Genomic DNA, 17546 nt, shown 5'->3' with positions numbered 1-17546 from the left:
ATTGTTTGGACCGAATTTTCGAGAGTAAACTCACATAAGCGAATCTTTTAACGCATGACATTTTTACCTGAAAAATTTTCGTTTTAACAGTGATTTTGACTTGATTACTTTTATACGCGTTATATACTCCCTATTTAAAAGATGTATATCTCATACATATATATATCAAAACTAAAGAAATTTTCGTCAGAAAAGATGATTCGAAAATAACAATAATATACATTTTTTCGCTTCTTTTTTTTTTAATTGGAATTTTTTTCGGAATAGTGGTCGTTTAAAAAGTCAGTAAAATGTTGATCGCGTTCTATGTTGAGGGAATTCCTTCATCTTTTCCAAGTTCCGTGTAGCGAAGTCCCATAGGTAAAAATCTACTAGAACGGCATTAACATCAACTTCTTCTATAGGCAGGCAATTTTCATCCATGATTATATCAGCGATTGCTTTACGTAACAGCTCAACCGCATGAATAGAGCATCCTCTAATTTCCATTTCCTCTCGTGAATACATATTTAAAGTGATTCCATTTTGCACCAAAGTCTTTAGATCTTCGGAATATGAAATAACACCGTAAGCCAACAGCGCCTGAGGTACGCGGTAGTCTGCAAACATAGTTAGGTTTTCTATATTTTTAAATTTACCAAAAGTTTCACCTTCAAAACATGCCCAGATATCTGCAATGAGAATCTGAGCGCGTTTATAAAAGCAAACTTCTTGTCCTTCAAAAATTCCAGTGTCGCGATAAGAAGAAAAACAGTTTGTGATTCTTTCAATCACTGTTGTAACGTCTTGATCACACTTTAACAAAAAATTGCTAAAAGAATTATTATAGGCACTGCTTAAAATCTCTCCTGCCTCACGAAGATTTTTAGTGCGTTCCTCTAATAAAGGTAGTTCTGTATCGTTACATGAACGAAAAATATGCCGAACGATCTCTAAAGATATATTTTTGTAATAACTTGGTGTGGTGATAGGTATACCCTCCTAAAAATTTGAAAATACATCTTTTACACGTGGCATTAGAACTTTCTCTGAACTGAAATTCGAAAGCCTTACCTCTAATGCCCTGTTGATAGCAGCACATAGAGATTCATAATCTTCATAGACAGTCTCATGATAATCTAACTGGAATTGCTTTTCTCCAGGCAGCCAGAATGAAAAATTTAATGTATCAACAACAAAAATCCAATCAACAGTCTCTGGACTTAACACCTTAGGGTGCAACGGCCATTCTTTCCATTTGGTTTTTGAATACTTGTCTATTTTCATCCGTTCGTAAATAAGTTGCGCTGCAGACTTTATACATGTCGTGACGATTTTTACATGCTTAGTGTTGTTAGCAATAAATGCACCTGATTCACGGGGGTTCATTACAGCAACTATGCGCTAGTTAAAATAAAATTATTAAACATTTTGAGAGATCTTTTCATTGACACAAACAATATTTGAATGGACAGAAATGCTTGCGTCCATAAATGACAGCCTATTTTTCCATATTTTTCTCTTGATTGTGATCTAAAACTATATAAGCAACCGAGAGCTTAATTATAGAACACAGTGAAACACATATTTTGATGTATGTATGTATGTATGTATGTATGTATGTATGTATGTATGTATGTATGTATGTATGTATGTATGTATGTATGTATGTATGTATGTATGTATGTATGTATGTATGTATGTATGTATGTATGTATGTATGTATGTATGTATGATGTATGTATGTATGTATGTATGTATGTATGTATGTATGTATGTATGTATGTATGTATGTATGTATGTATGTATGTATGTATGTATGTATGTATGTATGTATGTATGTATGTATGTATGCATGCATTTATGTATGTCAAGTATGAGAAAAGTATGACTGGTGTAAAGTGTACACAAGTTCTCTAAAATGAATATGTTTAATGCAAATAAGCATTAGTACTAAATGTCTTTTTTTATAACTAATGCTTTTAAATGTAATGTCTGCCATTTTCTGTAATTAACATGCTATTATACTTAGATCTTACCTTCAAAAATATTGTTTAATGGTGTTCTTCTATTCTTTTCTGACATAAACTAGCTTTGTTTGATTCTTTTAATTTTATTAAAAATATATAGTTAACATTTTTCAGCTTTTTTCACACAAGTTTATTGTTTAAAACTTTTCAAAAGGTGTGTGGTTAATACTCTATAGATTGAAAATATTTGTCTACCACTCATAATTTTTAATAATTAATTTAATTTAATACCACTCAATAACAATTTTTAATAACACCAATTATTTTATTTCTTTCAAATGAACCATAATTTCCCTAAAACCAAACCAATTATTTTTAAAAATTTAACTGTTAAAACTAATTACCAGCTTTAGAGCGATACAGCAAGTTACAGTTTTCAAACAGCTTTTTGTGTAAAATCTTATTTATTTTAAATAATAACAGCTAAGCAAGTCATTTTTTTACCAGTCCTTGCAGGCCATATTTCTCTTATGAAAAATCTCTTTTGCAAGACAAGTTTTGAGCAAAAATTAGCTTTTTAATTTAAAATAGGAGAAAAAAACAAATTATTTTTTGGATTGCATTTAAAGTTCATCTACCTAGATATAAAAATTTATTATAATTCACATAGCTGAGTTAGTATATATCAATAAGATGTATGTATATATCAATAAGATGTATGTATGTATGTATGTATGTATGTATGTATGTATGTATGTATGTATGTATGTATGTATGTATGTATGTATGTATGTATGTATGTATGTATGTATATATTTATGATGTATGTATGTATGTATGTATGTATGTATGTATGTATGTATGTATGTATGTATGTATGTATGTATGTATGTATGTATGTATGTATGTATGTATGTATGTATGATGTATGTATGTATGTATGTATGTATGTATGTATGTATGTATGTATGTATGTATGTATGAATGTATGTATGTATGTATGTATGTATGTATGTATGTATGTATGTATGTATGTATGATGTATGTATGTATGTATGTATGTATGTATGTATGTATGTATGTATGTATGTATGTATGTATGTATGTATGTATGTATGATGTATGTATGTATGTATGTATGTATGTATGTATGTATGTATGTATGTATGTATGTATGTATGTATGTATGTATGTATGTATGTATGTATGTATGTATGTATGTATGTATGTATGTATGTATGTATGTATGTATGTATGTATGTATGTATGTATGTATGTATGTATGTATGTATGTATGTATGTATGTATGTATGTATGTATGTATGTATGTATGTATGTATGTATGTATGTATGTATGTATGTATGTATGTATGTATGTATGTATGTATGTATGTATGTATGTATGTATGTATGTATGTATGTATGTATGTATGTATGTATGTATGTATGTATGTATGTATGTATGTATGTATGTATGTATGTATGTATGTATGTATGTATGTATGTATGTATGTATGTATGTATGTATGTATGTATGTATGTATGTATGTATGTATGTATGTATGTATGTATGTATGTATGTATGTATGTATGTATGTTAATTGATAAACATTTGCTTTAAATATATATTCGCTTAATTCAACTTTTGAACAATATGCACGAATATATCACCTCATATTATGTAGTTTTTCTTCTAAACATACCAGTATTTTAAAACTATTAAATATTTTTGTGGAACCAAAATATCAATGCATGCAAAAAAAGAGGTTCGTTTAAGTCCGCATAATAGAGAGCTTACGATCACTGATCTCAAAATATAACTGGATAGCGCAGGGGTGGGGAACCTTTCTGAGCTTGGGGGCCGCATAACCCTTAAAAAAATTGTTTGGGGGCCGCACTAATAAATATGCAAATTTGGTGTATTGTACTCGTACTAATTTTATATTTCTTAAAGCATCTTGTATCACAATATTTCTTAACGCATGTATCACAATATTTCTTAATGTATCATGTATCACAAAAGTTCTCAATGGCTTTTCTGATTCTGTTTCTTTTGAACCAGAACTTGAATATTTGGCTCTATCTTCGTAGTTTTAAGCTTCAGCTGGTCTTCCAGATGCTCATCGGTCAACTGTGATCTTAAACAAGACTTGATAAATGTCATGTGTGAAAACGTAGATTCAAAGCAGTAGGTTGAACCAAAGCAGCTCAGAAGACGCCTGGCAATTCGACGGAGTTTTGGATACTCAACTGCAGTTTTCCAAATTTCCAATGGATCCTTCTTGTTGTCAAAGAGAGATTTTCGGATACTGAAATATTTTCGTCTGCGCAGATCTTCGCAGTCACATTTTCCGAACCCTACTAAAATGTAAAAATAAAGTAATTTTTTAAATTTCACTTTATTTTCTAAAATATTTTTAAAAAAATTTAAGTTCTTATTTTTACGCTTCGGGGCCGCACAAAGAGTGTCTGGGGGCCGCAGGTTCCCCACCCCTGGGATAGCGTATACCAAAAAATTTTTTGAAGCCAGTTTTGGCCTCCCAAGATGGCGGCGGAATTAAGGAATGGTGATATGAAAATTATGAAACTGATGATAATCAAGTTTTATATCTTAAGCTCAAATATTGATAAATATATAATTTTCTAATAAAAATCTATTTTTTTTTGTTTAACATAAGATTTTATTCATAAAAATAACGGAATATTACATATTTACAAAAATTTCAAATATAAATATTTCTTTATTTAACAAAACATATTCTTACAATAAGTTGCTCTATATTAACTTTCAGATTTTCGTTTTTTAGAATAGATATGATAAAATAAAAATTCTCAGTAAAACTAAGTACAAATTTTAATTTTAATTTAATTTAGTTTGTTTAATAAAAGTAAAGAAAAAGTATTTGTTTGCTTGTGCAGAAATCTCAAGTTTCAAATAGTTAGCATTTGTTATATAATTTATGTACCTTTTAGTTCTTAACTACCCAATGCTGTGTGCTAGAAGGTTAATAACACAACAGCATGGTAGGCAGCTGATTTTATTTTTAAGATAAAATGTTTTTTAGGCATTAGTTCATCAGATAGGGACTAAAAAATTATAAATGCTGCATGAACTATTAGCTGAGCGCTGTGATTACACACAACTCAGAGGTTCCTTCTAGAGTTATATTATATATATATATATATATATATATATATATATATATATATATATATATATATATATATATATATATATATATATATCATAAAAATATTTTTGATTGGTTTTTGAATAGGATAAGTTTTGTTAATTGCTTTCTAAGCTTTTTTTCCAGTTATTTTGGCAGTTTGTTTTTTACCCAGGTGATAAAGATATATATTTGCATAGTTTTCTGAAATAAGCTTAATCAGTGCAAATAAATGGTTATCAGTTATAGCTGAGTCAAACATATGAGATGTTTGTTCATTAAATATTTTTTAGTAATCAACTGATCTCAAAACAGCACCAGAAATGGCATTTTGAATTTCTATTTCATTTGGAAGGTTGCCATTTATTGAGGCAAGCAACCTTTGGAAACATCTTTCAGTTTCTTCGCATATGATACAACAAAGCAACACTTTTAGTTGGTTTAATTAACCCTCCTCTGTCTTTGAATTTTAAAAAACTGGTTTGTTTAAAATGATAAGAAAGTACTAATCCATTCCAACATTTAATGCAGATAGTTTATTGTAAATTTACGTATCATAAATTTTTTGATAAGATACATAATGTTGATAATGTTTGATAACATACAAAATTTATGTAATCAAAACATTCCCTTAATGATTTGTTTTGAATAACAAGTTAAAAACAATTGACTCAATTATTGAGAGCTGAAATATTACAAAGAATAATATATAAGTAAAATAACATATTAATAAATAATACTTTGTACTTAATATTTTTTATTAAATACTATATCTATTAATTACATATATGTATTAAATAATCCTAGAAGGAACCCCTGAGTTGTGTGTACTCACAGCACTCAGCTAATAGTTCATGCAGCATGTACATATCTGGTATCTTGCTACAAAAATTGAAAATATAAAATTTGTCAAAACTTTAAGTAGACACCACTGCCGCTTACCATACAGTCATGTTATTAACCTTCTAGCACACTGCATTGGGTAACTAAGAACTAAAAGGTACATAGATTGTGCATAAATATTATTTAATCGTAAAGTATCGAATATTTTGTACCTTAGTATCAAAATAATTACTTTAGTTGTATGATTTTTTTAGAAATCATTTCATTTCTTTAAAGTCATTAAAACTTTGTGTTGTAACTGTGTAATCCGGATTCCGGTGGAGTGTCGAAGTGCGGTGTGTCGGGATTGTTCCGGTACGGACCGAGAGTGAGGAGTGAAAAACGGGTACTTGTTGATTTGTGAACTGATGAGATATAAGGGTTACAATGAAATATAGTTCTGTTATTATTGTAAAGCAGTAGTATTCTCTTTTTTTAACGTATTCATAACAATTGGCGACGAAGTGAAAATGATGCATTTGGCTAATATATCGAGTTTAGATTTAGAAAAGGATGATTTTATTGAATACATAGAACGGTTTGAAAATTATTTACTGGCCAATACTATTAAAGATGCAGAACTACAAAAAGCAGTGTTTTTATCAACTGTCGGAGGACCTGCATACAAAATTATTCGTAGTTTGTGCGAAAATGACACTAAGAATAAAACTTTTACTCAGATAATAATGCTTATGAGGAATCACTTAAAACCTACCCCAAACTTTATTGCACAACGATTCCAATTTTATAAACGAGATAGGAAAGAGGCGGAATCAATAAATGAATATATCATGGAGTTACGCAGACTATCAGAGTATTGTGAATTTAGTGAGAAACTAAATGATTACTTAAGAGATAGGTTTGTATGTGGATTAAACAATGAAAATGTTCAGCAAAAGTTATTAACCATCAAAAATTTAACATTGAAGACAGCACTAGACACAGCAAGAGCATATGAAGCAGCATATAGAGATGCTAAGGCTATTCATGGTACTAAAGAAGGCCCTATCGAACAAGATGAAGTACACAAGATGGATACTTGGAAAAAACTTGATGAAAATAGAGAATGTTTTCGATGTGGCTACACAGGTCACCTGGCAAACAATTGCCATTTTCGCAACTCAAAGTGCCACGCATGTAGCAGAATTGGACATATTAAAAGAAGATGTCGATCAGAAAAAAAAGAATTTGATGGTAGGAAGGAGAAGAAATTAGGAGTGAAACAAATTGAAGTTTATGAGGGATTAACCAAAGGAAACACTGCTGATGCAGATGAAAATAAAAGTGATTTTTTAGCCTTGTATTCAATAGGTGAGGAATCTGAGAGGGTGAATGGACCAGTTATGGTTAATGTAAAAATCAATGGTAAAGAGGTTGGAATGGAAGTTGACACAGGGGCTGCTGTTTCTGTAATAGGTGTTTCAGCTTATAGAAGAATAAAAGGAAATAATGAAAGACTAAGAAGGTCTGAAGTAATGTTAAAGACTTATACAGGAGAACTTGTTAGACCAGAAGGAATAGGGTTTGTTGAAGTAGATTATAAAGGACAATCTTGCAGTTTACCTATAACTGTAGTTAAAGGAAATGTTCCCACATTAATGGGAAGAGATTGGATTCAGATACTGAACCTAGAATGGATGGAATTGTGTAAAGGAATGAGAAATGTTAATGTTTGCAATGGGTTTGATTCGAGGGTAGAAGCATTAGTAGCAAAATTTCCAGAAGTGTTTAATGATAATTTAGGATGCCTAAAAGATTTTAAATGTCACATACCCATACGTAAAGATGCACAACCAAAGTTTTTTAAACCAAGACCAGTACCGTATGCTTTGAGGACTAGGATTGAACAAGAGCTTGATCGCTTGGAAGACCAAGGGGTTTGGAAAAGAGTCCAGTATTCAAAATGGGCAGCACCCATAGTGCCTGTTCTAAAGAATTCAAAAGATCCTTTGGGTCCGTTGCGTATATGTGGGGATTATAAAGTTACAATAAATCAAGCTGCCCCTCTAGATACCTATCCAATACCAAACACTACTGATCAGTTAGCCACTATTGCAGGAGGGCAGAAATATACCAAGCTCGACTTGTCCCAGGCATATCAGCAACTTCAATTAGATGAAGCCTCACAAGAACTTCTAACAATAAATACGCATCAAGGTTTATATCAGCCGACTCGTCTTCAGTTTGGTGTTCATAGTGCAACTGGGATCTTTCAAAGAGAAATGGATAGAAGGTTGGGCAGGTTACCATTTGTGAAAGTACGAGTGGATGATATACTCATTTCTGGAAAAACTGACAAAGAGCATTTAAGCAATTTAGAATCTGTATTAAGAATATTAAAGGAATCAGGACTAACTCTAAAAGTATCTAAGTGCTCTTTCATGCAACCTGAAGTGGTATTCTGTGGTTTTATAATCAGCCAAGAAGGTTGCAGACCAACACCACAAAATGCGGAAGCAGTCAAGGATGTTCCTCGACCCACTAATGTCAAAGAGTTAAGAGCATTTTTAGGCATGGCTAACTATTACAATGCCTACTTACTTAGGATGGCTTTCATTACAGAACCGCTCCATAATTTGTTGAGGAAGAATGTATTTTGGAAATGGAGTAAAAATAGCGAGGAAGCTTTTCAAAAAGTTAAAACTTTATTATGCAACGCACCATTGTTAGCCCACTTTGATCCATCAAAAAAAATCATAGTTCACTGTGATGCCAGTCCACATGGTGTGGGAGCTGTTCTGAGCCAAAAGCAGGAGGATGGTAGTAAAAAACCTGTTAGCTTTGCTTCAAGAACATTAAGTATGGCTGAACGAAATTATGCCCAAATTGAAAAGGAAGGATTAGCTTTAGTTTTTGCAGTAAAAAAATTTCATCAGTTTTTATATGGGCACAAGTTTACTTTGTACACTGACCATAAACCTCTGCTGGGGCTATTTTCAGAAAATAAGGAACTTCCTACAAGAGCTGCTGCAAGAATATTACGCTGGGCCCTGCTACTGTCAGCATATGATTATAAACTACTATATTGTCCTGGTGAAAGGAATGCAGCGGCAGATGGTTTAAGCCGTTTACCATTAGATGCATCGAGGGAAAAGTCACGATTAAAGACCATGGATGTGGCTATGATGGAGCTAGTAAGAACCCCTATTACAGAGAAACAGTTGAGGATAGCCACATACAAGGATCCCATATTAGGAGTGGTTCTAAATAAAGTGTTAGATGGAAGATTAATGATGGAAGATAGTAAAATGGAGCTGAAACCATATACATCTAGGTTTTCTGAGTTGTCAACAGAGGGAGGTTGTTTGTTGTGGGGGCAAAGAGTAGTGGTGCCTAGAGTGTTACGAGAAACAGTATTGGAAGAGTTACATGATGTTCATCCAGGAGTGAGTAAAATGAAAGCTTTAGCTAGAAGTTATGTCTGGTGGCCCGGAATCGATTCCGAAATTGAGAACAAAGTAAAAAATTGTGAGACCTGTCAAAGAAATCAGAAGTGTCCATTAACTGAGTCACATCCGTGGGAATATCCAAGTAGACCATGGGAGAGGTTACATATTGATCATGCAGGTCCAATAAATGGGAAAATATTCCTAGTAGTAGTTGACAGTTTCTCAAAATGGATTGAAGTGGAAAATGTGAAAAGCACTGAAGCCAAAACAACGGTTAGGGTACTCAGGAGATTGTTTTCAACCCATGGTATACCTAGGGTTATTGTTAGTGATAATGGATCTGGGTTTTCAAGTGAAGAATATAAACAGTTTTTGTCTTCAAATAATATCAAACCAGTCTATGCAGCACCGTATCATCCAGCCTCAAATGGTCAAGCAGAACGAATGGTTCAAACGTTTAAGAACTCTTTAAAAACTTTTCAAGAGAGTGATGTTGAGATGCAATTGTGTCGCTTTCTTTTTAAATATCGCTTAACGCCACATTCTACAACTGGAGTTTCTCCAGCTGAACTTTTATTAGGTAGAAGATTAAGAAATCCATTGTCGATGCTACTACCTGAGGCCATCACCAAGATCAAGGAAAAACAACTTCCAGGTATTTTCAGTAATAAAAGTCGATTCTTTCAACCCGAAGACCTTGTTTATGTAAGGAATTATATTGGGGGGGGAGAAGTGGATCTCAGCCATTATTGTATCGGCAGTGGGAAAGGTTAACTATAAAGTGATGACATCGGATGGTCGTATCCAGATTAGACATATAGATCAGATTATAAAACGTCACGTGAAAGATTGCATCAAACCTTTAGTTAAAACAGCAGAGGGCATGAATAGTCCTTTGTTGAACAATCAAATACCTGAAACAACCGAAACATCAGTTCCTAGTGATGGCATGTATGATGAATGTGAACCGATTAACAAGGATACTAATCCCAACAGAGTATGTGAACAGTTTGAAAGTGAAAACGTTGGTCCCGAAAGACCTTGTGAACAATCTGAGTCATCTTCTGAGCCCATTTCTACAAAAAGCCGAAGGTCAGGTCGAACCTGTCGTAAACCAGCATATTTAGAACAGTATGAATGATTTATGGGTGGAGGATTGTTGTAACTGTGTAATCCGGATTCCGGTGGAGTGTCGAAGTGCGGTGTGTCGGGATTGTTCCGGTACGGACCGAGAGTGAGGAGTGAAAAACGGGTACTTGTTGATTTGTGAACTGATGAGATATATATAAGGGTTACAATGAAATATAGTTCTGTTATTATTGTAAAGCAGTAGTATTCTCTTTTTTTAACGTATTCATAACACTTTGTTTCATAGTCTAGTTTTTCTTTCAAAACTCTATTTATTTTCTTTAATATTTCTGTAAAAAGCCTTATAAAATGTACATCGATCACCGCTAGGAGCTCCGATCGCCGCCATCTTGGGAGGCCAATTTTGGCTTCAAATTTTTTTGAAAAAGGCAATTGAATACGCTATCCAGTTATATTTTGAGATCAGTGATTTTATTGCATGAAATTATGCGCCTTGTCAAAATGTGATTTCACTACAAATGGCAGATCTGATGGTAAAAGTTGTTAATAAGAAGACAGTAATTGCATTATTTTCCATCTATTCCTGAGATATAAATCTGTTTAAGTTTTAACACAAAGTTTCACTTGCCACATTTGATTTTGTTTAGAAGTAATTATTTTAAATAGTTATATGACATATGGTATGTTAATGCAAATGAAAAATTTACAATATTTTTAGAAGATCATTTTAGCAGCTAAAATAAGAACAGTCTGCATCTACTTTAATCTCAAGTCTGAACTTAGTAAGCGTATACAAATCATGAATTGATCAAAGTGTAGCTGATCGCAAAACCAATTTTATGTATTCAAATTTAATTTGAAATTAAAATGCTGCTGGATTAAGAAAACGTTTTACAGTTTTACGAGGCTTATTCGAAACATTGTTTGGTGTTTTTCAAGTTTGTCTATTTTCAACAGAAAAAAAAAAGTAGTGTTACTGTGTTATCTATATTATATAGGTATACTATATAGCATATAGCAGTCAGTCATGTTTTGGTTAAATGTGAAAATAACAAGTTGGTTTGTTTAGCTTACAAAATTACACTTGAATTAATTAGCTTACACTTGAATTAATAAGTGTATTATTGCTATCGTCAAATAAAATATGTTAGATCTTAAAAATATGTTAGGACTTAGATAAGTTGTGTTTGTATGTTAAATTATAATTTCTAAAGTTAAAAGTTACCTAAATGTGACTATAATTTAAGTTTAAGTAATTAATATTGTCTATTACAAATGTGATGATTTACAATATTGGGTATACTGTAAAAGTAATAAAAGCCTGATATTCAGATCAATGTGCAAGTTAAGGATATGTTTATTTAAAACAGCAGTTTTTTGTTATTTTGTAATTATTCTTTTATAGAAAAAATACAGCTATTTTTGATTGTATCATAGTTATTACTATCATAGTAAAAAAATTACAACCCTTTTTTATATATCATTACATCCCAAAGTCTTGGATATGTCAAAATTATCAAATATAATTGGACCAAAATTGTTTGATCATCACTGCAGTTGAGGTGACATCTGATTAAACCAATGTTTAATGGTTTAGAGCTCAAATCCAACTGAACCTTAGGTTCAGTTTGATTTTGATCCTAATTGATGTATAAATGTATGTATGTATGGTGTATGTATGTATGTATGTATGTATGTATGTATGTATGTATGTATGTATGTATGTATGTATGTATGTATGTATGTATGTATGTATGTATGTATGTATGTATGTATGTATGTATGTATGTATGTATGTATGTATGTATGTATGTATGTATGTATGTATGTATGATGTATGTATGTATGTATGTATGTATGTATGTATGTATGTATGTATGTATGTATGTATGTATGTATGTATGTATGTATGTATGTATGTATGTATGTATGTATGATGTATGTATGTATGTATGTATGTATGTATGTATGTATGTATGTATGTATGTATGTATGTATGTATGTATGTATGTATGTATGTATGTATGTATGTATGTATGTATGTATGTATGTATGTATATATGTATGTATGATGTATGTATGTATGTGTGTGTGTGTGTGTGTCTATTTACAAGAAGAAGAAACTGAGTGTTAAGATCTGTTAAAGTTGTTAAATGCTATATAAATTCATCTAAATTTAAAAAAAATAATTATAATTTCTACGCTCAGATAATTAGATTATGCGTTTTTAAAAGTGTAAACAAATCAGCATATTCAAGAATGTTAATTTACTTTGAAAAGAGCAAATTTAAATTTTTTGATATAATTTTTATCTTATTTGAATCATTTTCTTATGCAACTGAGAAATGCTTATTATGTTTCAGTTTTAGAAACAACTTAAAATGTTGATTTGTATGGAAACATATATAAATAATCAGTCAACAAACTAAAAAAATTCGTTGCTACAGACCGTAACAAAAATTTGAATTCTTTTAAGTTACTACTGTGCTTGCGTATAATAACTTGTCGTTTCTTAACTTCCGTGGGTTAGAGTGAATCATACAACACCTACATCTACTCGAGTTTACCTGTAGCTAATGCCATTGCTTTTTAAAACTGAAAAAGTAATTTAATTACAAAAGTTACAAAATTAGTAAAAAAAGACTCAAAAATCTCTATAACTTCTATGCGCATATAGACCTGGGGCCAATGCTATAAACAATTCGAAGTTTTTTTCGAGAAAAAAAATCTTTCGTAAAAACGAAATTTTTCACGTACGAAAAAAAGTTCGTAGTCACGAAGAATTTATCGCTGTTTGTATTTTTTTCGGCCATTGCTATAAAGCATAAAACGCATACGTCACTAAAATTCACGAACTTTTTTTATCCGTAATATATACAGCAGTGGCCAAAAGTTAAAGACCACTCATTTTTTAGTTGGTTTCTTAATCTTTCAATTAAAATTAAGAAGATTCTAATTGACATATTAAATTTTTTTTTTTAATATCTTGTTAATTAAAACATACGGATTAAAGTGGTATAATTTTTTTAATCTAATTTTAATTAAATAGCGTTTAACTTATTAAAAAACTGATGAGTACTTATAAATCTTCTTTAAATAAGTTGGACAAAATTTAACGACCACTTTCAAATCTTTAATTTGCACTTATTAAAAATAATAATCCATTATTTTTTTTTAACTGTCTTAATTGCTTACTACGTTGGCTATAAAATAAAATGTCGAAACCTGAGTTTCGATATCAAATAAACATTTATTTTTTGAATTGTAATAAGTATATAAAAATATTGCAAAAATGCGTGCAAAGATCGAAGAAAAAGACAGATACGCGGCTCTTGTATTAAAAGAAGAAGGCTATAGCATCAGACAAATAGCAGAAAAGCTCGGAAGGTCTCACTCTTGCATTATTAACATAATTCAACGATACAAAGAGACCCAGTCAATTAATGATCGTCATAGGACTGGACGCAATAAAATTTCAAATGACCGTGATGTTCGCTCGTTAGTGAGATTAATGAAAGAAAACAGACGAGCATCAACTACAGACTTGTCTACGAAATGGACACTGTCAAATGGTCTGAAAGCAAGCCCTAGAACTGTGCGAAGGGTCCTCCACAATTTAAATTATTTATGGCGTGCTGCTGCAAAAAAACCACGCTTAAATAAAAAACAAAAATTTGCCAGGAAAGAGTGGTGCAAACTACATAAAAATTGGTCAATAGATCAGTGGAGCCGTGTGGTCTTTAGTGATGAAATGAACGTTGAGGTAGACAACAGAAAAGGTCGCGTAATGTTGCGTAGACTTCCAAGCGAACGGTTCGATGAATCATGCATTTTGAAACGAACAAAACAAGGCAGTGGTTCAATAGGCATTTGGGCCTGTATGAGTGCCTATGGAGTTGGCGTTTTTCATTTATTCGATGGTAGACTCAACAAAGAAAGGTACATCGAAATTTTGGAAAACTCGCTTATTCCTAGCATTGATTTATGGCAGTTGCAAGATGGATTTATTTTCCAGCAAGATAATGCGTCGTGTCATAAAGCGCATGTTGTTAGCGATTGGTTCAATTCTAATAAAATTCAAGTGCTTCCATGGCCTGCCAATAGTCCAGACTTGAATCCAATAGAGAATTTATGGTCATGGCTTGATCAAAAGCTTGGTAAAGAACAACTTTACAATTTGGAAGATTTGAAATCTTCTATCTCTCATCATTTGAAAAATGTGCCTGATGAAGTAATCAAAACTTTAATGAATTCAATGCCAGAACGAGTACAAGAGTGCTTGAAAACAAATGGAGGAACAACACGTTTCTAAATTATTTTTTTACTGCTTTTTGTAATATTTTTGAAAATGGTCTTAAAATTTTGTCCAATTTTTTTTCCCATTTATATTTTTTACTAGTCAGTTTTTTAATTTTTTAACATTATTTTGTAAAAAAATTATAAATTCTTTTATAATAAATATAAAATACAATAAAAATTCTTTCTAAAAATGTTTTTCTTTTTTTGATACCTTTTTCCAAAATAAAATTATACTAAGGTTAAAAATAAATTTTGAAAAAAAAATGAGTGGTCTTTAATTTTTGGCCACCGCTGTAGTAGTAATATAATAGTAATTTTTATTGTAAATTTTATTTAGTAGGCCTACTTAATAAATTTTATTAGTCATTAAGTATGCTGTGCTGTCTATTCTATTTAAATGAATATTTTTACATTCTAGTATTTGGTGTTTAAAAAAATTGTTTAAAATTAAAGTAGGAACATGGATTTAATTTTTTCGGATGAAGACTTAGATTTCGAAGTTGAAGAAAATGAGCTTCGCCACCGATTGCCTCGAGAGGTTGGTGTTTAAAACATTACTTAAAATTACTATATATATATATTTTTTTAATGATTTTTTATCGAACAAAATCAGAAATCATACTAAATAGGCGCAGAAATTATATTTTTGTTTTGTTTTTCAATATCATTTTAGTTAAATGGTCGCTTTTTTAACGAAGATGTTTCTGACAACGTTTTTCGAGAGCAGTATCGAGTCCCAAAAGCTGTATTAGATTTTTTAGAAACTAGGCTTAAATATGATTTGCAACATTACACTAAGCGCAAATAAAAGCATTTCAGTACTTCTCCAAATAATGGTATTTCTTCATTTTATTGGCACAAATGTTTTTTTTCATGTTCTTAGAGACTGTCATGGAATCTTTACCAACACAATTTATCGTATTATACAGTGTTGGAGAAGCTATTTTCAATGTTAGTGTATTAAGTTAATAAAACTATTGGAAGTATATATATATATATATATATATATATATATATATATATATATATATATATAAAATTGATATATACTATACATTACATCATGTTATCATTGTTAATTTTATATACTGTAATATATCTCTGCTGTTTTTGAATAGAATGATTAAATTGCCATTATTATTACCCTTGTTATATATCATTAGCACTGTTAGTAGTTTACTTTACATTAGTTTATAACTATTTGTATATAAACTTGAATGTAAAATCTTTATTTAGAAATATGATTGATTGATTACATACTTATATTATGTTAATATATACTATATATTACATACTTATACTATAACATTTGTAAATATATATATATATATATATATATATATATATATATATATATATATATATATATATATATATATATATATACATATATACATATATATAAAATATAATGTAGCAATACATATTTTTATTTAAATAGTTTGCTAATTAAAACATACTAAGCTTCCCAAGAAGAACCTCTTTGTTTTCTCTGATTTTTATTGCTAGTAACATTTTAAGTTCTTTAAACAGCATTTTATTTTGTTGTGTATTATTTTGTTGTGTATTTGTGTATTATATGGCATATTTATCGACTATTTATACTTTTCTTTAGTCAAACACTATGAAAAATTTGTTTAACCAAAATTACTATCGAAAACCTTCATAAATAAGTATGGAATTATAAATTCATGCATGCATTGTTAACGAAGCACAACAAGGAACTGAATAATCGATTAAATGCAGATTTTAAGTAATTAGTTTATTATGAAGTTACCAAAATCCTTTTAAGTTTTATCTATAAAATATCTTCATAAAAACACAAACAAAGAATGTTCAATGATTTTGAAGCGCTAACGTTGTTCCAACAATGGCCGCCAAAAATCACGAAGAAAATATCTAAAATTGAGATCAAAAATCTATCTGAAGTTTTTTTTCGAAAAAACGCATTTTTTATCTGAAAAGGCGATTCCCTTGTTCGTTTATAGCATTGGATTTAATAGCGAAGTTTTTATCTTAAAAACGGAGTTTTTAGAATGTTTATAGCAATCGACTTTTTTTTTCTTCGCTTTTTACGGTAAAAACTTCGTGTTTTACGGAAAAAACTTCGTTTTTTATGTTTATAGCATTGGCCCCCGGCCTACACTGAAAGATGAATTAGTTAAGTGGGAAGGTTCCATGTGAGTTTCGGAAATTTCTGGCGGAAAATTCCAAATTTAATTAAAACGTTTTAATTTAATTAAATGTTTTCGCAATAAAAACAAGTTTCACAAAGTTACAAGTTACAAGTTTCACAAAGAACCGCATAGTAAAACTAAACATGCTGATCAATAAATATGAAAATTCAAAATAATTTGAGAAAAACAAAAAATTAATTTTCAAACAATTATTTAAGATCTACAAACAATTTATTTGTAATCACCAGATACAAAATGTACAGTAGACATCGATTTTAGGAAATGTACAGTAGACATGTCATTAAGCGTAGTAAAATTTTCTAACTCCTTCATTTTATCAGCTGCAACACGTTCACACAAAATCACCTAGAGTAACTATAAAAATACGGTACATTGTATCAAAGATTTTTGAAAGGTTATTTCTAGTCATGCATTTGTTATTTATTTAATGATGTGTTTATCATTCAGTCAAAAAGCACTCATTCAACAACTATTTATATAGGAAATTAAAATTTGTGGTATGTTGTTTGTATTCTAATTTTTTGGATAACAGAAGTGAAAAAGCCGATTCCGAAACATTTTAGTAGCAGA

The 17546-nt window shown here is 30.5% G+C and overlaps 1 protein-coding gene across 1 annotated transcript; it reads right to left on the bottom strand.

Annotated features, from left to right (window-relative positions):
* Positions 1-180: 180 nt before the first annotated feature.
* LOC145192761 (queuosine 5'-phosphate N-glycosylase/hydrolase-like) lies at positions 181-3747 on the bottom strand. The gene is made up of 3 exons (XM_090073306.1): positions 3621-3747; positions 1054-1383; positions 181-981 (listed from the first exon to the last, which is right to left on the bottom strand). Exons 2-3 carry the CDS (start codon positions 1366-1368, stop codon positions 283-285), a joined length of 1014 nt encoding a protein of 337 aa, XP_089929432.1. The 5' UTR covers positions 1369-1383; positions 3621-3747; the 3' UTR covers positions 181-282.
* Positions 3748-17546: the final 13799 nt, after the last annotated feature.

This window comes from Hydra viridissima, unplaced genomic scaffold (genome assembly GCF_058129835.1).
Source record: "Hydra viridissima isolate aposymbiotic clone 2 unplaced genomic scaffold, HvirCarnegie_v1 scaffold_15, whole genome shotgun sequence".
Classification (NCBI taxonomy): domain Eukaryota; kingdom Metazoa; phylum Cnidaria; class Hydrozoa; order Anthoathecata; family Hydridae; genus Hydra; species Hydra viridissima.
This window is presented reverse-complemented; position numbering and strand designations above follow the sequence as displayed.